We start from the raw sequence: 22,776 nt of genomic DNA on the forward strand, positions 1-22,776 counted from the left end.
TCCCACTTCAGCACACTGTGATCACTGCCACCTAGTGGTTCCTTTATCTGCAGATTCTTAATGCATGAAGAATCACTACTGATAATCAGATCAAGATTATTACTCCCTCTAGATACCTCCTGAACATGCTGCTGCTGTAGAAAACAATCATCCAATAAATCCACAAAAGCCTTGCTAGTGTGTGAGTGACCAATCCCCAAATTCCAGTCAATATCTGGGAAATTAAAATCCCCCATTATAATACTCTCTGATTTACTGGCCCACTCTATTTCCCTGTACAGTTTCTTATTATACTCATCAGAGTCATTAGGCCTATAGCACACTCCTACTCTCAATTTTGATCTCCCAATGCTTATGTCACACCAAACTGACTCGACACTGCACTGTCCAGCGATGTTGACTGGCTTCACTTCCTTGGATTTTATGTGTTTAACTAATAGCATAACCCCTCCTCCCTTCCTATCCTGTCTATCCTTTCTGTACACATTGTACTCCACAAATTCCAGTTCTGCATTCCTTATATCTGTGTGACATCACGTCTCTGATATCCCAACAATATCTGCCTTTGATGTTTTGAGCAATACTTCAAATTCATCAAATTTATTTACCAAACTCCTAGCATTGATCGTACCCTTGACTCAACTAGTCAACGTTACTATCAATCAAAAAATTGGAAGAAAAAATCCACCGTAGCGTCCGTGAAAATGCGCTAATTGCTTCAAAAATTTGCTCTGTAACTCGTGATGTTAAATTAGAAAAAATGGAAAAGGCTTTAAATCTGTGGATAGAAACCCGAACTCAAAATAAAATTCCGTTAAGTTCAGTCATCATTCGTAAAAAGGCAAAACTCCTTTATCAACACTTTAGCGAAACTGGTGATGGCACTGGCGGGGTAAGTTTTTAGCTATAGCAAAGGCGATGGATTGAAAGATTTGTTTGAAATTTCTAATAAATATTATTTTTAATATTAAATTGTTTCTTATTTTCATCTCGATGCCATATGCTTGCATTTCACTATGTACTGTCTATGTATATAGTCATATTATGAAGGTAGTATAATACATACATAGACAAAATTTTGGACTAGTTTTTCTTATACAGTATATTTCATACTTTGGAATGGAACCCCTTTATTACTATGGGAGCCATAACTTAGTATTCATATTTTCAGTATTCGCGGCATTTCTCAGAAACGTAACCCCCGCGAATAGCGGGGGTTTACTGTACTTCTTTCTCTCTCTCTTAGGGTAAATTAGAATTTTTTTTTTTTTTTTTTTTTGGCTGGTGCAGCAAAAGCCTCAGGCTTCCTTGCACCATATGGCTAATGATAATAATAATAATAATAATAATAAAGGAACGTTACTGCTATGGATAAAGAGATGATTGACTGGGAGAAGACAGAGTGATTATCAGTGGGCACTGTCCTTCTTTGTCTACTGTTATTGGTGGAGTTCCCCAGGGTTCAGATCTGGGCCTAGTGTTGTTTTCTATTTTTATTGATATGTTGATGAAGGTATATCAGTCTTATTGTCTAAGTTTGCAGATGATTGAAGGTTGGCAAGGTGATTAATGAGAGTAACTAGGGTGGGCTACTGCAAAGTAGATCTAGAACAATTAGGCAGATGGAAGAAGTGTCATTTGAAGTTTAATATCGACAGATGTAAGCCACTGCATGTGGGTAGCAGGATTCCCTGAATAACATTCCAACTATGTAGTACCACACTCAAAGTAGTTGAGAATGAAAAATAATTGTGCTCAGGTATGAAGTTCTCTGAGTAGTGCAGATGGGCTGCTAGGACAGCTCCCGGAGTTTTGTCAGTGATGATACAGGAATTTTGACAGCACTTATAAGGTATTGATTATGTAGTGTATAAGGCAATGATTAGGCTACATCTTGAGTCTGCGTAACAAGTCCGGAGGCTTCATTTTAGAAAGGATGCAGTGAAGAGCAACAAGATTAGTGATGGGAACGAAGGATGCTCCTAGTAAAAAAATGCTTCAGTTTTGCAAATTGCGATGTCTGGAGGCTAGGCATCTGTAAGGAGATCTGATTGAGTTTTTTAAGGCTTTGTATGGTACACACATGGGATGGCTTAAATTGAAATTGAGGATTGGTGGTTGCATTATAGATGTGTGGAGGTTTGATTTCAGCCAGCACATAATTGATTATTGGAACAGGTTGTTCCATCTAGTGTTGTGGAAGTGAGTACTCTGAAGAACTAAGCAAACTGTTAGAGGGGGATAGACAGGTGAAATGGTAATTTTTTTTTTTCCTGATACTGTATAAGCTTAATTTCTTGCACCATTATTGACTGTAAATAGATATTTAAATTTCTAAGTTTTTCTGTTTTTGGAATACTTAGTACACCACTAACAGCTAGAGCAGCCGTTCTCAACCTTTTTTAATACTTGTACCACCAAAACCAAAATTGAAAAATTTTGGTACCGCTCTTTAAAATATGTATTTGTATTAAGAGGAAAAATCAAGAATATTCGCATGGTAAGGTTATGTTATAAATTATACATATTTTTATTTCATTTTTAATACAAAAATTGAACAAGCTAAATAATAGATATTAAACAAAATAAACCATAAAATACTTTAACATGGTGATTTAATTGTAATCAATAACAATTAAATGCAATAAATAGGGAGAACTTGAACAAATATTTAACAAAAATAATTTACTTAATGTTGTTTACCAGTAATTAGTTTCTTTATATCTGATTCTATTTTACTTAATTTCAAATGTAAATTTGGCTCCCAAGTGAGTCTTGTTTTACATTTGTAAAAGATAAAAGAAAATCCTGTTTCACATAAATATGTCAAACAAAATGGCATTAAATTTTATTGCTTTTTTTTAAATTTCTTTAAAATCTTTCCTATGCTAATCCAAAAGTTGATTAAAGTGTTGTTTTTGAAATCATCCATTAAATTTCTGTCACAAAAAATTACTAAAAGTTTCCCTTTTACTTCAGAAGAAAGATATTCTGGTGTAATCTGAAGAAAATGGATTGTTGATTGAGTTTTCTTTTTCATAACCTTCTGGGAAATACAATTTGAAATTATGTATTAACTGAAAACAATGACTTTTTATATTTGATACTAATTCATGTCTCAGTGTTAAATTATTTTCTCCTATAAAATTTTCTAAACTTGGTATGAAACTGAATACCTTTTTATTCAAGTCTTTGATGATTAACTCAAGTTTTTTTAATGTTGCCTTTACTTTGTCACTAACAGTGAAAAGAGTCACATTTGGTCCATGTAAAATTAAATTCAAATCATTGTCTTCTAAAAATATCAGCTAAATATGCTAATCTAGCCAACCATAATTCATCAAAGAAATAGTCTTTTAATTCACATTTTTAATTGCAAAGGAAAACTTGCTCTTCTGATCGAAGTTCAAAAAGACGATTTAAAACTTTACCTCTGGACAACCATCTAACCTCGCTGTGCAGTGGTAGTTTTCGTGGTCACTCCCCATCTCTTGGCATAAAAATTTTAACAATTGCAAATTTAATGCACGTGATTTAATAAAATTAAAAATCTTAACTGACTGATCTAAAATAGTTTTTAGTTCTTCGGGGTATTGCTTTTGCAACCAAGGCTTCACAGTGAATGAACTTAGCTTCAAGAGTGACTTTCTTTATTGTAGCTACAATGCTGCTATACTTTCCTATTAATGCCTGAGCTCCATCAGTACACACACACACACCAATGCAGTTCTTCCAAAGAATAGTGTGTTCCATCATAAAATTGTCCAATTTTTAAAATATTTCATTTGCAGTTGTTTTACTGAATTCTTACTCAGACCTTTACTAAATCCTCAATGCTGCACAGTAACTTACTAAAGCAACACTGCTGTGTAAGAGTTTTCCAGGAAGGAATAGAAAACAAAATGAACTAAGACTGTCGCGATTTTAAGCTTTCCGAGAAATATATAGCTATCCGCTCAGAGGTTGAACAAACAAAATATTTGAAAATCAACACATGATTTCTGAACTCCTGTTAGATTGAAAAAAGATAGGTAAAACATGTAATTATTTACCTTTAGAGGGGGAATTTTTAATGTTTATTTTTCATAAATTTAAAAATTTCAACTGTCTGCTATTCACATGCCACCAAATCTTTTTCCGTGTACCACCAGTTGAGAAATGATGAACTAGATTCAGTAAGGTACTTACTGTTGGATTAAAGATGAGGGTAAAATTGTTGACCAGAAAGGAAAAAGGTAATAAAAAAGTTAAATGGCAAATATTGATACTTATTCCACATGCTACATATCCTTAATATTGGAGAATGAAAATTGTCTGTTTACGTTATGTTTTTTTTTTTTTTTAACTGCTGTCATTGTGAATATATTCTATACTGTTTGGCCACCCCAGGAACTGGGCACAGTATTGAGTGTCTAGATTTAGATTTTATTTTTATTATATTTATTATGTAGTAGGTAAGCAATACTTTTTCATGTTGAAACTGATTGATTGGTTTATACCAAAAGCATTGAGAATCATCATTCTCAATCCACTGCCGGATGAAGGCTTCTCCAGCAACTTTTCAATTGTTTTGTGCAATAGCCATCCATTTACTGCCCACAAACTCTTGAATTTCATCTGTCCGTCTCCATTGTTGACTTCCAGGTTTTCTTTTAGCTCCTCTTGGATACCATTCTGTTATTTTCTTAGTCCATCTGTCATTATGTCTTCGAGCTGTGTCCTGCCCAAGTCCATTTCAGTTCTTTAGTTTTGATAAGAACGTTCTTTACTTGAGTTTGCTGCCTAATCCATGTGTTTCTCTTCTTATCTAACAGTCTGATTCCTAATATAATTCATTCCATCCTTTGCTTTTTAAGATTAAGATTTTCCTCTAATTCTTTAGCATCATGGCTTACGATCATAATGTCATCTGCAAACCATAAATAGTTTAGTTGACACCTTTCTGCAATTAGTCCAATCTTCTGAAAGCTTTTTCATGGGCAGCAGTAAACAACTTCGGAGATATTGTGTCTCCTTGTCAAATTCCTTTCTAAATTTTATATTTGCTACTGTCTTTGTCTAGTCTAATAAAGGAGGTGGTGTTCTCATATATTTTCTTCAAAATCATAATGTATGGAATGTCTGCCTTTTCATAATCCACAAATGCTAAGTATAATGGCATTTTATATTTATTTGCTTTCTCCATTAGCTGTGATATTACGTGAAGGTGATCCATAGTTGAGAATTCTGTCCTAAATCCAGCTTGCTCTTTTGGTTGATTTTCATCAAGTATTCTTTCTAATCTGTTAGTAATGACCGTTGTGAACAACTTGTAGATGTGGGACAACAAGCTAATTGTTCTATAATTTCCAATTTCTGATTTATCTCCTTTCTTATGCAGCAAAATTATGATTGCATTATTCCACTCCTTAGGCATCACGCCTTTCCTAATGTAGTTTACAAAGAGTCTTGCCAGTTTCTGTGTCATATCTCTTCCTCCTAATATTAATAACTCTACGGTAACTTCATCTTCACTTGGGACTTTTCGATTCTTCATTTTCTTCAATGCATGTTCTACCTTGTCAGGAAGGATATCAGGTATGTTGTATGTGTTGCTAATTTGTGATTTATCTTCCCCACTGCTGGCATCATTCCCTTGCTCCTTATATAATATTTTATAGTATACTTCTGCTATTTTATAAGTAAAAAAAAATAAGTACACCATCACTATTCTTCAGATTCAGTATCATATGTAGCATGTGGCTTGCTCATGACTGCAGGTATAACAGTGTACTTAATTTGTCCTTGTCATTGTTTATCTTGGTCTTCATTTGTCATCTTTGGTTCATCACAAGACATGTTTCTTGACTAATTTTTTCTTCTTTGGATTTCTTTTTACCTATAGCTTTCTTGGGCTTTATCATTTTCAGAAAGTTTTATTCCTTATTGATATCTTGGTCCTGAAAGGTTTGTGGAAGCTCAAACTTCCACAATTTCTTAATCTAGTACATACTGTTTTTTCTTCTTTCCTGTTATCTCAAAGACCTCTGTATTATTTACTCGAGTCAGTTTTTTTCCATTATTTTCTTACATCTATATCAAGTGTGCATCTTATCATTGTTCAGGACAGTAACATTGTTCACAATATATTTTCCATTAGTGAGGATGAAGTCAATTTCATTAGTTGTTAATCCATTTGGGCTCTTCCATGTCCACTTTCTGTTTCCCCTTTTCTTGAAAAAAAGTGTTCATTACTGACAATCTTTGAGATTCTGCAAATTCCACAAGTCTTTCACCTCTTTCATTTCTTCCACCAATTCCAAAATTTCCTATTGTTTCCATTTCTGTGCTGTTTCACCTCTTTATTCTTCCACTTTACTTTGCCACTTTCTTCTTTTTTTTTTTTTTTTTTTTGTGAATACTACAAAGGGTACTAGGAAAGTTTTGCAATATGACGCACCAATGAATTACAGGAAGCTGCTTGTTGCTGCATGTCGAGACATGTTCATACGTGCATAGTAGCCGCCACGCCAAGTCGATGGGCTCAGTTATTCATTAGTAGTGAGAGTGTAAAGTGCTTGCGATGGCATCGTGGTCACGAAATGAGATAAGGACAGTTTTGCGGTATAATTTCGTGCGTGGTTTAACCATAGACCAGTGCTTAGAAGAAATGACTCTTGCACTAGATGATGATTGTCCACATCGTACAACGATATTCAGGTGGTATAGAGAATTCCAAAGGGGAAATTTCACTCTGGAGGATTCTGAGAGGCCGGGAAGGCCACGAACGTCAGTTACGGAGGAAAACGTTACTGCTGTGAGGAAAATGCTTGACGAAAACAGGCGAGTGACCTACCAACAGATAGAGGATACTTTGGGCCTAAATGCACCAGCAATTCGTTCGATTCTGCAAGATCATTTGCACGTGAAGAAACTTTGTTCTCTCTGGGTGCCGCATCAACTGACTGAAGAGCAGATGACACGACGTGTGACTTGGTGCCAGGAGATGTTAAAAAAGTTTGATAAGGGACAATCTCGGTATGTGAACAACATCGTGACAGGTGACGAGACTTGGCTGTACTATTACGATATGCCGACCAAGGCTCAAAACAAAGTTTGGGTCTTTGATGATGACGACACACCCGTAATTGTCAGAAAATCCCGATCTGTAAAGAAGAAAATGATAGCTGTATTTTTCAAATCGAGTGGAATTGTGGAACGTGTCGTTTTGGACACGCAGAAGACAGTCACAGCTAAGTGGTATACTGAACAATGCCTGCCTAAAGTCATTGGATCTATGAAGAACCTGCGGCCAAAGTCAAGAATGGACACCTGGTACCTCCATCACGAAAATGCTCCAGCTCACCGCGCCAAAGCCTGCACCGAATATTTGACCACGACAGGACTGAAACTTCTCGAGCACCCTCCCTACAGTCCAGACCTTGCTCCCTGCGACTTTGCACTGTTCCCGCATGTGAAAATGAAGCTAAAAGGGAGGCGGTTTTCCAGTGATGAGGACCTTCTACGGGCTTGGGACAACTAGTGTGCTTTACTCCCTAGTGAAACTTGGCAGAACTGGTTTAAAGATTGGTTTCGGAGGATGGAGAGGTGTATTGAATGTAGAGGAAATTACTTTGAAAAAATTAAATAAACAAAGCTGTATTGCAAAACTTTCCTAGTACCCTTTGTACATGTGCAGATTTTCCCTGATTGAGTTTGGGGCCTATTTATTGAAGGTATTTCTCAATATTTAGATTGGTTGTGTTTGCCACTCTGTTTATTCATTTGCTGTCTTCTGTATCATCTGAATTAATGTACATCTTAGGGTCATCCGCATAAGATGCAAAATTATTGGTGCCAAAGATATTTGGCTCTGGAGAGTTGCAAACAGAAGACCTGGAGGTGGTTATGAGAGATTATTGCAAATCTGGACTAAAGTATGGACTTCAAAACTTTGAGGGGGCTACCTGATATTCTAGAAGTACAGTTTATAGCATAATGCATTCCATGTATAAGTATCAAATTCAGTTATCGTTCATGCTTGGGATTCAAGACGAGGTAGTTTCCAGATTTTTCTGTTTATATTAGCAATAACTATACCCTTTTCTATCTTTACCCAAATGCACTTTCTGGACATCTCTGGAAAGCAGAAAGTAGGCATGAAGTTCTCATGTAAATAAGTTATGAAGTTCTCTTGTAAATAAGTTATGCTATGCATGGGTGGTCAGCATATAAGGCAGCCACTTAGTAAGAGATGATTGGTGTTATCTGCCAGAAATAACCGTATGCAGATATGATGCACTATTTTTAACATAGGCATCATATCTGTGGACTATCTATATCGGAAGACTATCCTCCAGACCTACATCATATGAGGGTCTCAAGGCTGTAATATTTGTGTGTCTTTGGATTTCTGAATTTGGGGATGGGCCCGATGAAATAACCCTTTTCTAAATACAGCTCATCCTGCTTGATGCATATTATATGTTTGGAAGAAATGGCACAGAGTAGAAATGCATGCTATAGCATTCTAGTGGCAAATGATGCAAGAAACAAGCTTATACAGCATCAGCCAAAAAAAAAAAAAAAACACATCCCATTTCACCTATTCATTACCTCCAATAGTTTATCTATTCTGCAACCATCCTTCCTTGAATTTGTGTACTCTCATGTGTGTGGTCTGAGCAAGAGGAAGAATCCCATCAGCATTGAGCTTGCTCAATCCATTCAAAGCCTTAAACATCTCAGTCAGATCACCTCGCAGGTGCCCAGTCTCCAGAACTTGTAGTTTGCAGTACTGAGACCTTTCTTGGTAAGGCACCCCTTTGTTCTGCTCACCAGTCTTTGTTGCCCATCTTTGTATTCGTTTCAGCAGCCTTACATCTTTCCTAGAATGTGGCTGGACCTTATACAATGGGATAATCAGCATCTTATCTCTGATAGCAATGACAAGGTTCCACAAAATCTGTAAAATATCAATATTATTCATTTTCAGACTTATTTTTATCAATACATATTGTGCTGTGATTGCCATGTAATGCATTAAAATTCAAAACTTATTAAATAAAATTTTATTGAAAAAAAACATACATGAGCAATATTGTTTCATTTTTGATGACTAAGTTTTCAGTTGGAAGAAGGAAAGGAATCGTTCTCTGTTGGACTGGGTTTTTTTTAAAGAATGAATATTAAGGTCAGTTGCCTAGTTGGGTTTGTTGTCTTTTCTAAAATAATTCCGTAATCACTCATAGATCATACAATTTTCTTTTGAACATGCAGCTTGTTTCGATATCTGGATCCATGTCAAAAACCATTTTTGCCAAAACTTCCATTTTTATTTCAATATTTAATGCTTTCTATTTTTTGAAACACTGTCATCTTCTGTTTTGTACTCATTATTTGCAGTTAGAATATGTATATATAAGAAACCTCTATATAAATTTTTACACCCACACGTATAACAAATCAAAATATGCAACGCACTCTCAGAGACAACCATCAACTGAAATGATGCTTGTCACAAAAAGTAACACAGTGGTGCATGGGGTTTTTTTTTTTGCATAACTTTGAATTTTCGTGCACATTATGGCAAATAAGGTGTCTAATAAATGTGTATTTAACTTGAAATGCACACTCTAAGAGGGTGCATATAGCAGGATGAACTGTATTTGGAATAACTTTGGATTATAGGATTCTCTTTAAGATAAGTGTGTTTAAAAAAAAAACATTGCATATTTTGTGTATAATATTTGTGAAAACTGCTTTAAATTGTACTCTCAAAATGTAAGGAAAATTGAATCTCGCTGTGATGGCCATTACAACCTCAAAAGACATCACTCGTACCACATGATAGAAGAGATTTGGGGCTAGTGGCACTTTGCTGCAGAGACTATAAACATGGGTTTCACCACTTCAAGCTTCCAATAAGCAAAATAGTGGTATTATGCTAGGTGTTGGAAGTATTTACTACCTAAATCATTCACAGCAGTTATGGAGGATTTATGTTTTATTACAAGAAAGCATGTGTTTATGAGAATGTTTTATTACAAGAAAGCATGTGTTTATGAGAATGTTTTATTACAAGGAAGCATGTGTGGATGAGAATGTTTTCTAATTCCCCATATATCAAATGTGTAGTATAATGGCCACGTGCATATGCCATTTCATCAGTAGACATCCAGATCCACTTCTCCAATAACTTGAATTTCACAAATATAATTATAAATACCATTAAGATAATTCTTTCTCAAGGTAGATTCATCTGTAACATTCTAGTTTATGCAGTATTTTTTTAAAAATTTTGTAAAAACTGGGTTGCTTAATTTGTTGAAAAATAATTTTTTTCTCTTAAGATATGTGGCTTGGTTAAAAGTAATTGATTTGGCTTTTTTTTTTTTTTTTTTTTTTTGTATGCCATGTTCTTTTCACAAACTACACAGAAGACAATACTTCCATCTTTAGCAAAATCTTTTACATGATTGTACAAGTTTAGCAGCAGATTTGATTTTTGGGAATTTGAAAAAAAAAATGTTCCAGTTGCCTATTCTACAATTTTTTTTTAATAGAAAATCTGATCTCTGATTGTTACACATTCAAATAATGTACTTTCATCTAGTGTTATTGACGTCACGAGATTAGCATTAGTAGACGCACATGATGCAAGAAAGCAAGCTTATACAGCATTAGCCAAAAAAAATCCTTCCCATTTCACTGATCCATTCATTCCAAATGTTTGTCTAGTTCTGCCTTGAATTTATTTAAGCTATCAACTTCCAAAGGCAAACTTCCGCACATCTATTCTACAACTTTCTTTCCTCAGTTTGAATCTATGCCCCCTCAGGTTTGTAATCTGAACAAGAGGAAGAATCCCATCAGCATTGAGCCTGCTCAATCCATTCAAAGCCTTATACACCTCAATCAGATTGCCTTGCAGGTACCTAGTCTCCAGAAGTTGCAATTTGCAGAACTTAGGCCTTTCTTTGTAAGAGCATCCCTTTGTCCCCTTCACCAGTCTTGTTGTCCTCTGTACTCGCTCCAACAACTCTACATCCTTCTTAAAATGAGGCTTCCAGACCTGTATGCAGTACTCAAGGTGTGGCCTGACCATTGCCTTATACAAGGTGATAATCACCTCCTTAACCCTGCTTGCAGAATTCCTGTATATTATTGCCAAGACACCATGACTTACTCTGGCAGCCTGTCTGCACTGCTCAGAAAACTTCATGTGACTGCACAAATACCCCCAGGTCTCTTTCATTCTCCACAACCCTGAGTGTAACACCACACAGTTGGTACATTTTTCTGTGGTTACTGCTTCCCATATGCAGTACTTTGCATTTGTCAATGTTAAACTTCAGTTGCCACTTCTCAGCCCATCTACTCAACTTTTCCAGATCCTATTGCAGCAGCATACTGTCATTACTGTTATTAACAACCCTGCCAACCTTTGTATCATCTGTAAACTTTGACATTAAACTTGATATACCTTCATCAATAACATTGATAAATATACAAAACAACAATGGGCCCAACACCAAACCCTGAGGGACACCACTAATAAAATTAGTCCATGTAGAACAGTACCCATTGATTACCACTCTGTCTTCTCCCACTCAACCAAACTTTTATCCATTGTAGCAACTTGCCCTTAATGTCATACTGCTCCAATTTGTACAGTAGTCTTCCATGTGTAACAGTATCAAAAGCTTTCCTGGAATCTAATTATATGATATCAAAAATTATTTTTTGCATCCGGTTCCTTTGTGACCATATCATAGTATCCAATGACATTGGTCAGACAAGACTTCCCCTTGACAAACCCATGCTGTGTCTTTATTATTACTGCTGTCTATTCCAGATGATCCTGCAATGCTTCTTTAACTAATGACTCCATTATTTTCCCTGGAACAGAAGTCAAAGTAGCAGGTCTGTAATTACTCGTGTCACCCTTTGACCCCCGAGTCCAAGAATGCTCTCGTAATTATGGCTAAGTGTTTGCTTATTTCTTTTGCTACCTCCTTTAATATAACTGGATAGATCCCATCTACCCAATTGTTGAATTGTTCAAGTTTAACATAAGAAATGTGCCTTTCTTATGTTTAACTTCAACAATTTCTTCTCCACTTTATTCTCAGTTATTACAAAAATCATTAACTCCCTGTTAGTTTGATAAACATCTGGCCCTCTCCTCCTTGAATAACTCATGTGTGAATGTATTAAACAAAACACTGTTGACATATTTTCCCCCACTATTATTATTGTAATATTGTTATGTTTTTAATTATTGAAATTTGATAAGGTTTGGTTTTCATTGATCAAATTAATGAAATATAAAGTGAAGCTAGAAATATTTATGTTACCTGCATTTGCACATATGCAAATTCCAAATTTCACGTTGACAGGTTAACCAATATCCACATCTATCCCCCGTTGCAAACAGGAATTGCTATACAAGTACCACCTTATAGCTACCCATCACAGGGCATACAGGGTTAAAATTTTGTGGGCATACAGGGTTAAAATTTTGGTAATTACTTCTTGAGTATAGTATAGAAGTTTTTAACTTCTGTTATTTGGTAATTGAATGTGTCTGAAATGTAAAGTTATAAGCAGATTACCTAAATCATTTCATGTAATTTCTAGCTTTGTTTTAAAATACAAAATTTAAAAAAAATTAAATATTACTCTTCATTTGGGTATCTAGTTTCTTCTCTCACCACTCACTCCTGGTGATGGTAGATGGCTCTGTCTTCTACCTTCTCCACTAATGCTCATGTTCCACAAGGTTAATTTCTTTTCCCACCCTTTTCCTCTTGTATATTAATGACTTTCCATTGACTGGAAATCCTATCCATAGTTTTACCAATGAAGGCACATTGCATTCCACCTTCCAGTTTGAAAAATCTTGCCTTGCACAATCAGCATCTCGACTGTCCTTTACCAATTCCTTAAATGCTGAGCTTCAGGTAATTCTTCAGTGGGACAAAGATAATTTAGTTAATTTCAATCCTTCTAAAACGCAGTCCTATCTTATGTCGTGCAAAAAGGATTCTTCTGCTCCTATGCTTATCTTCGAGGATACTCAGATTTCTAGATGCGATCACATACACAGTTTAGCAATCAAAAAACAAGTGTGATGCTAGGGGGAAAAAATTGATGCTCATGTATGAGTAAACTAAATTTATTTAAAGTTTACTCATTTATATGAGCATTTAAAGTAACTTCCTCCCACTTCCACACACTGCATGCAATGATTACAAAGCGACTAGAACGGCTGGTGGAATGCTGTGACTGGTGTACTGTTCGGTGTTCTCATCACTGCTGAGTGTCGTCGATGTCATGAAAATAAATAACAGCCTTTCAGTGGTGCCTTGAGCTTCAAGAACAAAATGAAGTTGCCAGGACTAAATCTGGTGAATATGGTGGGTGCGACAGTATGCAGACTTTTGCTAGTCAAAAACTCCTGAATAGTGAGAGCCTTGCAGCTTGGTGCGTTGTCATACAGGAGTAATCAACTGCTGTCTTCTCCATACTGAGGCCGCATGCAAAGGATTCTCTGCAGCAAACTTTTCAAAACGCTCGGATAGTAGGCAGCAATAACACTGGTCATTGGCAAAAACTTTGTGTACAATTCCATTGTTATCGTAGAACATGATGAGCATGATTTTGATTTTTGACCTTTCTTGACGAACGTTTTTGGCTTTGGGAGAGTTTGCCAACTTCCACTCCGCATTTTGTCGATTCGTTGCGTGGTCGTACTGAAAACCCCATGCCTCATCACTGTAATGATTGAATTCAGGAAGTTGGGTTTTAAATTATCTGTGTATGATATTGTTGGTCATGTTATTCACTAAAGGAAAAATTATTGTTATAAATAGGTGGCCTGATATAATGCCTCCTTGTGGCACTCTGGCATTAATGTTTCTCTGATAGGTTTGCTGACAATGAGCATAATGATTCTGTTGATTAATAGCACCTTAGGAACCTGAATATTTCTCCTATTATTATGATGTTTTCAGAGTGCTGGAATATTAGCAATATCAAAGGCTACCTCCAAATCTAGGTAAGTTATCATTACTTCAGACTTTTCTTTGAATGCCCTGATGTTATTTGTCATTTAAAGGTTACTGATTGTTGATCTGTCTGGAATTGTATAATGTATTTGCAAGTATTGTTTTCTCTAACAAGAAGGCACGAGGACCGAGAGAGATTGGCTTTGAATGCTTAGTCTCAGTGGATGTAGTAGTCTTTGGTAGTTGCCTTATGGTGTAGACATTCCAAAGAGATGGGAAGAATTCTTCATGAATTATGACATTGAATATTATGAATAAGTTGATAATAAATGGGCTCATGAACTGAGGGATTTCATCCACTCCCATAGTACATGTTGTGGGCATACTGTTAATTGCTGTAATAAGCTGCAGTTTGGTGACATTTTAACAAGTGCATCGCTGTGTATCCCATCATCAAGCACACTAGGCTCAACATCAGGCTCAGGGCCTTTTCCTTCATACCCTGCAGTAAAAGTCATCCATTTCTTAGGTGGGAACTGCTGTGGACTGAGAATGGGGAAGAATTCTTGCAGGTGTAACATCCATAAGTTGTTTAATTGCCATTGAAGTGTACCTTTGCCTCTAGAGGAGTAGTGTCAAACCCTTTTTTTTTATAATCGTTACACTAATTTTTTTTTTTTTTTTTTTAAGTATTTGTTCTCATGAGTAAGTATTAATTCTTATTTATATGTTTGTTTTAGGTGTAGTCATTCCTCGCAACTTTCGGCTTTTGGAAGAATTGGAGCAAGGCCAAAAAGGAGTTGGCGATGGAACCATCAGCTGGGGTCTGGAGGATGATAGTGATATGACTTTAACTCACTGGACAGGAATGATAATTGGACCACCTAGGGTAAGCACTTATTTTATTTTTTTTTTTATTATTTTGGATACACAAAACATTGCTGTATCCTAATTATTTTCAAGTCAGTTCTACACACACACACACACACACACACACACACACACACACACACACACACACACACACACACACACACACGCACGCACGCACACGCACACACACACAGGTGTTCAAAGAAAGTGCATCACCTAGGAATTTCACATTTCTAACCCTTTTTCATGATGGTATGTTACATTAATGACTAGCATCACAAATAGAAATATATACACAAAAGATATTTATTAATAGTTAAGGCAAAGCTAAGTAATATTTCACAGGTGCTCTCAAAATATTCCAAAATGAGCATTTGCAACCTTTATATTACTCCCTCTAGTTGCCTCCCAAACATTCTGCTATAGAAAACAATCATCCAATAAATCCACAAAAGCTTTGCAAGTGTGTGAGTGACCAACCCACCAATTCCAGTTAGTATCTGGGAAATTAAATCCCCCATTATAAGACTCTGATTTACTGGCCCACTATTTCCCTGTACAGTTGTTTATTATACTCATCAGAGTCATTAGTCCTATAACACACTCCTACTCTCGTACTCAATTTTGATTTCCCAGTGCTTATGTCACACCAAACTGACTCGACACTGCACTGTCCACCCACCCATGTCAACTGGCTGTACTTCCTTGGATTTTATGTATTTCTTAACTAATAGCATAACCCCTCCTCCCTTCCTATCCTGTCTCTCCTTCCTGTACACATTGTACTTGCCAAATTCCATTTCTGCATTCCTTATATCTTTGTGACACCACGTCTCTGATATCCCAACAATATCTACCTTTGATGTTTTGACCAACACCTCAAATTCATCAAATTTATTTACCAAACTCCTTGCATTGGTGTACATATTTGACAGGTGCTCTCAAAATATTCCAAAATGAAGTGCAAGTATACATGCACCTGTTCCTATTCTTAGCTACCCTAACAAGGGTAGCTAAGAATAGGAAATGTTATCAGAAGCCCTCAATTTGCTTCAGTTTATCATTTTAAATGGAAAACAAAATTAAAAGTTCACCAGGTGTAAACTAATATTTAGTTGAACCGGCTCTGGCTTTGATGACAGCAGCACACCGTCGAGGCATTGACAAGATCAATTTCTGAAGATTATCAGCTGATAGTTTGTGGTTCCAAACACGAATTATGGCTTCCTGAAGTTCACGAAGGGTCTTTGGTTTCTTTCTGGCAACTGAAGATTCCACAGATGCCAACAGTTCTCTATAGGATTCAGGTCCGGGCTGTTTCTTGGTCAGCTAAGAGTTGTTGGACTGTTCTTCCAACTATTTTTTCTCCTGTAACAAATGTAAACACATTACTGTCGAGCCTCTAATTCAGAAATGAAGCTAAAGTAACTACAGAAGTGCCTACTTACACTTTTCGCCCGATGACAAGGAGCAGAGTCGTCCTGAAAGTTGCAGTTACTTGGCAGGTTTAAATGGTCTCTAATGGTTTGCAGCAGTTTGCCTTCCAATATAACCAGGTATCCATTGGCATTTGCAGAACCTTTTATAAACTGCAGGTGACCTACTCCGCGATACGAAATGCATCCCTATATCATTTGGCTGGTGGGGAATTTCACTGTGGACACCATACAGTCTGGGTGGTATTCTTCAACACATCTACGGCGAATCGTTTGTCTCCCATCAGAGCCATGCAGGTTGAATTTATTCTCATCCGAGAAAATGACTGACTTCCACTGCTCGGTGGTCCATTTGACGTGCTCCTTACGCCAAATTAATCGGGCCTTTTTCATTTCTTTGTGTGAGGAGGGGTTTCTTAGGGCTACAAGTCCATTTTTGAAGAGGCGTCTTATGACTGTTACTGCACTTTCTACCACTCTTGTATGTTCTTCCCATTCTGTTTTCAGCTCAGATGGAGAAGCTTTACGGTTTTTAAGGCATAAGCGCTTCAAAATGTGGTCCTGTTTTGCCGTAGAGACTCGTTTGCATCCGGTTCCTTTTTTTCCTATCAGCAGAACCAGTATTCTTCAGTTTGGAAAGAAATCTACTCACTGTCGACTGATTTCAAGACACTATAAGCAATGATGGAAAGAACATCCTTCCTCACATAAAGCAACAATAGCACTCTTTCTTCGTGGCGTCAACTGTACGTAACTCGCCATCCTGACACAAGCAAGGAATGACTGCGACTCTTGCAGAGCGTGCTTATATATCTGAAAGTAGCAGCTGATGCGATATTACGTCATCACCTGCATGTGTCAATCTTATCTGAAGCAATCTGTAAGAAATATTGCCATGTACTTAAGTTATTCAGACGACAATTACAATTTTAAAGGGTGATGCACTTTCTTTGAACACCAGTGTATATATGCAGTATGAGATATTTCCCTGTAACCATGCTTACATCAGTGGGCATAAGCATAGCTATGGCCAGTAGAGTTTACTACTTAATTGTAACTGTTTTATTGCATCTGATTTGCCAACACAATATTAATTTTCGTTGTTTTAGATGGAATTGTGAGGTAACTTTTTCTTGATTACAAAAATTAATGAGTTTAAGTAATCTTATTGTGTATTGTCTACAAGCAGTTCCTTGAAAAAAAAAAAACAAAGGTAAGTGCCTTCTTATATTTAAAATTAATATGTATATTGCAAAATCTTTGCATTTACTTGAATTAACTGCTGTGATTATCAACTTCAGTGTATATCAAACTGATTACATTGCATTGTCAAAAATGCATATGTTGCATGCGAAGTACAGTTTATAGCATAATGCATTCCATGTATAAGTATCAGATCCAGTTATCTTTCATCCTTGGGATTCAAGACAAGGTAGTTCCCAGATTTTTCTGGGAACTACCTTGTCTATCTTTACCCAAATGCACTTTCTGGACATCTCTGGAAAGCAGAAAGTAGGCATGAAGTTCTCTTGTAACTATTGGAAGCTTTTAGTGTGTTACACACTTGTCTGTTTCATTTAATAAAATATTAAAAGATTATATGGCATGTAATATGTAAAAAAAATAGAGAAAGTAATGAATACGGCTGTCTAAACAGTTACAGAGAAGTTTGCCGCAATTGTTGATCGTTTGGTTAGATGCCCATCAAGCAGTCATCGTGCTTGCCTCTTCTTTTTATTGGTTAGAAATTGTATAATAAACAGAAGAAAGAGATACAGTAAAGATAATGTGCTTCATCTGCTAATCTAACTTCGAAGGAAGGCTCATTTCATCCATGTTTGACCCTGTTGAATTGTGAGACTATTGTATTTCTGTACAGCAGTGATATTCAATCTACAGATGCTTGATATTTTTATGAATATTTAAATTTATTTTACAGTGGAATCAGTGTATGAAAATCTTACATAATTCTCTGCTGCAAGATTGACTCAGGAATATTGGCTCTTCAACCATCCTGCACCAAAATTAAAGCAGTTATGTTATTTTTTGGTTTTTAGGAGCATTAGCAACTAGGGCCATATTGCTCCAGGAATATGCGGTGGTCATTCCCTGACCTTTCCGCATCCTCCGTATTTGGTGGTGACGGGATTGAACCCCGGTCTAATCAAGAAGCGTGTGTTACGCACTGCTGCTCCTTCCCACCTGGCTACAGAGGCGCCAATTAAAGCAGTATTAACTAAACTAGAATTATTGAGCTTTGTGAACTCTTATTTAGATTGTGTATCATTATGTGAAAACACATAATTTTGTCATTATGCTAATACATCAATTTGTGCATTGAGATATAATTAAAGTGCATTTAATAACATATCTTAGTAATGAAACTTCCTTATTAAATTTAAGGAAAGTAATTTAGGAATTTACATTCTTTGAAATTTTATGACATCTGTTCAGAAAGAATCTACATTATGCACTCATTGTTCAAGGTTGAGCCAACACAGTATACTGCAATCAAGTGTAATGTATTTATACGTCTTATCCTTATACCCATGCAAGAAGCTGCGAAGTTGCTTGTAGTAGTCTGTTATTGTCAACCACTAATGAAGATTTGTTTCCACATTTCATCATATTTCAAAACATTGGAGTTCACTGGTAAAAATCAGAAAACCCCAATGAAACACTTGATCTTCTTAAAATTGTATGTTGGGATGAGGATCTAGTGGGTCATACCCAAGTTTTAAATTAAAAAAAAAAAAAAAAAAAACACCACAGCTAGTGTGCAGAAAAATGAAAGCCATATTACTAGCAATTTTTGACCGTGAGGGTATTGTCCACCATGAATGCACTTACGAGAGACAAGCAATTAATAGAGTTCAATGTTCAACTTCTGAAATACTTTCCTGATGTATTTTGAAGAAAGTAACTGGGAAAAGTGGATTCACCGTTATTATTATTAGCCATATGGTACAAGGAAGCCTGAGGCTTATGCTGCACCAGCCAAAAAAAAAATCCCGAGTTACCCCCTGAGAAAGAAAGAAAGGAGAGAGAGGGAGAGAGAAGTAAGGAATCACCAAGAAAGAGAAGAATGATGATATCCAGCTCAGGACCCTGGGTTTGCCAATCCCATGATAATGTACCATCCCATGCATTGCTACTTGCATAATTTTTTTTTTGGCCAAAAATGGAATCACTGAAGTCCAGCAACCTCTAATGCATCATATGTAGCTCCATGTGACACTTTTGTTTCCCAGATTGGGAGTGGGGGACCCCCCCCCCCTCACAAAGGATGTCATTTTGATGATATACAAACTATATACTGTATTATGATATCTCAGCTTTTGGTGATTTCAAAATCAGCTTTCCAGAAGTGCTTCCAAGGAGTGAGAAAGTCAATGGGCTAAGCACATCACCTCACTATGCCATTTCAAAGAGAATTAATTTGTCCACCCTTGTATGTGATTATTGTCACTATATCATAGCAATCCAGTTACTTCTTTTAACATATCTCATATTTTTTTTTACACAATCATTTCACAGTCATTTATTTTTGTACTTAGTTTTTATAAAGCTACAGCTTAATATTCAGATGACCTTCATTATCAGTGTTTTTGGCAGGAACTTTGTAACTTCTGTTCAGTAGCTTAAATTTAACTTCACTAGTGGTTAAAGTTTTGTTAACAGTTTAATTTCTGTAATAGTATGTTAATTTAAATCCTGTAACATATTGTACATTTAAATTTTCACAAGTATTCAAAACGCTACAGCTTAATATTCAGATGGACTCTGTTATCAATATTTTGGTGGGAACTTTAACTTGTTTGGTAGCTTAAATTTAACTTCACTAATGGTTAAAGTTTTATTAACAGTTTAATTTCTGTAATATTTTGTAATTTAAATATAGAAAATATATTGTAAATTTAAATTTTGTAATATTTCTAAAGTTCAAATTTTACCTTAATTGTGGACAAACCTAGTGCAACTGACGATTATTTTCTTTGCACCAGATGTAAGGAGTGTATTGGTCTCAAATTAGAACTTGGTACTTGCTCTAGAAACAAATGTAACTGGGAGCTCATCGGGGACTCAAGTATCTCATGACCTGTTGAGTGATGCACCCCTGGTTCAGTCCCAGATAAGAATAGTCAAGTGCATTCTGCTACAGTTGAAGGAGATCTAGTTTTATTGCAACACTATTGTCATGGAAAGTAATATTTTTTGTAATAAAGATAGGTGGGCCAGAACCAGTGGCGTTTGCCGGGAGCAAAAATTGATTATGTTATCAACAAATTATGAAATTATTATGATTATGATATAAAGAGAGCATTATTATTTGTGTGGGGACTAATGATATTAAACGAACACAAACTGACCATTTCTTGTATAAATATCGTAATTCTGTCCAGACAAGGTAGGAGGGATCATATGCTGAAAGCCTTATGATTAGCTCAAGACTTGAGGGAATCTGCAAGGGGTGGAATTTTTATGATCATGGCACACACTTGTAGGTAGAAGGAATCTATTTTGTAGGGATGGTATTCATTTGAACAAAGGTGGTGCAAGGATTTTTGCTAGTATCATTGAGGATACTTTAAGGGTTCAGGAAAACTGCTAGTTAAGGTGGGGGAAGAAGGGTAATATAGATCTGTGTTTATCTGATGATATAGATCAAAGTAATACTTGCATTCACCTGAAGGATTTTTGTTTGTTGCTACAACAGCTGATGTTGATAAGATGTTCTGAGGATAGCAGCATTTCAAGTGAGGCGAAGGATAAAGCTTGGGATACAAACCTAAATAACTTCAATGGGTGTTCAGGATAGTAAACTACAGAAGGTTACATAGTCTTAACTGTATTTACAGTAATGTCAGGAGTGTTGTCAATAAAATGGCTGAATTCGAACTCCTGGTTAGGACAACTAATGCTGACATAATAGGGCTGAATAAATGTGGTACCACCTTTAAATTGATGATGACGAGTTCCGCTATGACATGTATAATGTATTTAGGAAAGATAGTGAAGATAGGTAGGGTGATGGTGTTTTGCTCCTTATCAAAAGCAGCTTGACTGTGAAAAGAGCTTTTGCTGAGTCTGAAGTTACGTTTGCCAGCAAAGAATGTGTGGGGTGAGTTAGTTGGAAGCAGCTTGACTGTGAAAAGAGCTTTTGCTGAGTCTGAAGTTACGTTTGCCAGCATAGAATGTGTGGGGTGAGTTAGTTGGAAGCAAAAGTATAATGAGAGTGGAAGTAATCTACAGACCAGAAGATTGTGAATAATGTAATGGAGTCTTTACATGCAATTGTATTATTATGTGTGACTTCAGTCTGCTCCAGATTGATTGGAATAAGTGGCGGGGGGAGAACTCACCTGGGGGAAAATTTTTATAAATAAACTAGATTTTTATTTGTAGAAGCATGTCAGAGATAACACTTGGGGTGAGAATCTTCTTGACCTTAATCAGTGGGTAGTTGATAGGTGGAACAGACTTCCATCTTTTGTTGTGGAAGTTGATAGCCTAAATAAATTTAAGGCTGAGCTGGACAGGTATTTGGAATGAACAGAGGGGTGAAATGGAAGCGTTTTTTTTTTTTTTTTGTTTTTGTTTTTGTTGTTTTTTTTTTAGCTGATGCTGCATAAGAACTTGCTTTCTTGCATTGTATGTCTCTGTTAATGCTAATTAATTAGCTGACACCACAGGGCTTGAAATACAAGAACTATTGGCAGGTAGTGATCACGAAGTTGAAAGTTCAGTTGGAAGATGAAGAAAGATGTTGCAGTAGTTAAAGGTAAAGCACGGGTTTTAATTTTAGAAGAGGGGACTTTAAAGTTTAAGGCACTGTGTGGAATCTATTAATTGGGAAGATTGCAGTGCGAGGGCAAATACACGTAGTTATGGAATACCTATAAAGCAAATATCACAAATGCCATGAACACCATCCACATAAATTAAAAAAATATTGCAGGAGGAGGATGACAAAATGGATGAATGTGGTGCTGCCGGTCAAATTGAGCAGAAAAATGTGTGGGACAGCTACAAGTTGATTTGTATCTGTTAACTTTTTTTTTTTTCTTTTTTAACAAAATTTTCACTTTTTTAAATTCTTTTTCATTTTGACAGTTTCACTCTATTCTTCCTATTGAGTCAAAATTAGAGCCCATTAATGTTTAAAGATTTTTTTTAAGTTTTATATGGAAAGTATTCATTATTACAAATTCCAATTTTACTCCTAAACAAGCTCCCATCTTATGGATTGCTGTCTGTTTTTTACAATCAGGTATCCAGCTTTTACTTTGGTGACAGCAGATGGCTGTCTTCTAACTTCTCGACTACTGCTGGTATTTCCCAAGTTTAATTCTTTCTCCTACTCTTTTCTTCTTGTATATTAATTATCTTCTTCAACTGGTTGAAAATCCTATCCATAGTTTTGCCAATGATGGCACACTGCATTTCACCTTCCAGTTTGAGAAACCATGCTCTGC

At 36.1% G+C, this 22,776-nt stretch overlaps 1 protein-coding gene across 1 annotated transcript in view; it reads left to right on the forward strand.

The window, feature by feature from the left end:
• Window positions 1–22,776, forward strand: part of LOC150082473 (ubiquitin-conjugating enzyme E2 variant 2-like) — a 93,096-nt gene that overhangs the window by 35,350 nt on the left and 34,970 nt on the right. Inside the window, exon 2 of the mRNA XM_090378639.1 lies at window positions 14,732–14,880. Coding sequence (XP_090234765.1) covers window positions 14,732–14,880 — 149 coding nt within the window. The remainder of the gene's footprint in view (window positions 1–14,731; window positions 14,881–22,776) is intronic.

Source organism: Mastigoproctus giganteus, chromosome 7 (genome assembly GCF_048544385.1).
Source record: "Mastigoproctus giganteus isolate SK-2022 chromosome 7, ASM4854438v1, whole genome shotgun sequence".
Classification (NCBI taxonomy): domain Eukaryota; kingdom Metazoa; phylum Arthropoda; class Arachnida; order Uropygi; family Thelyphonidae; genus Mastigoproctus; species Mastigoproctus giganteus.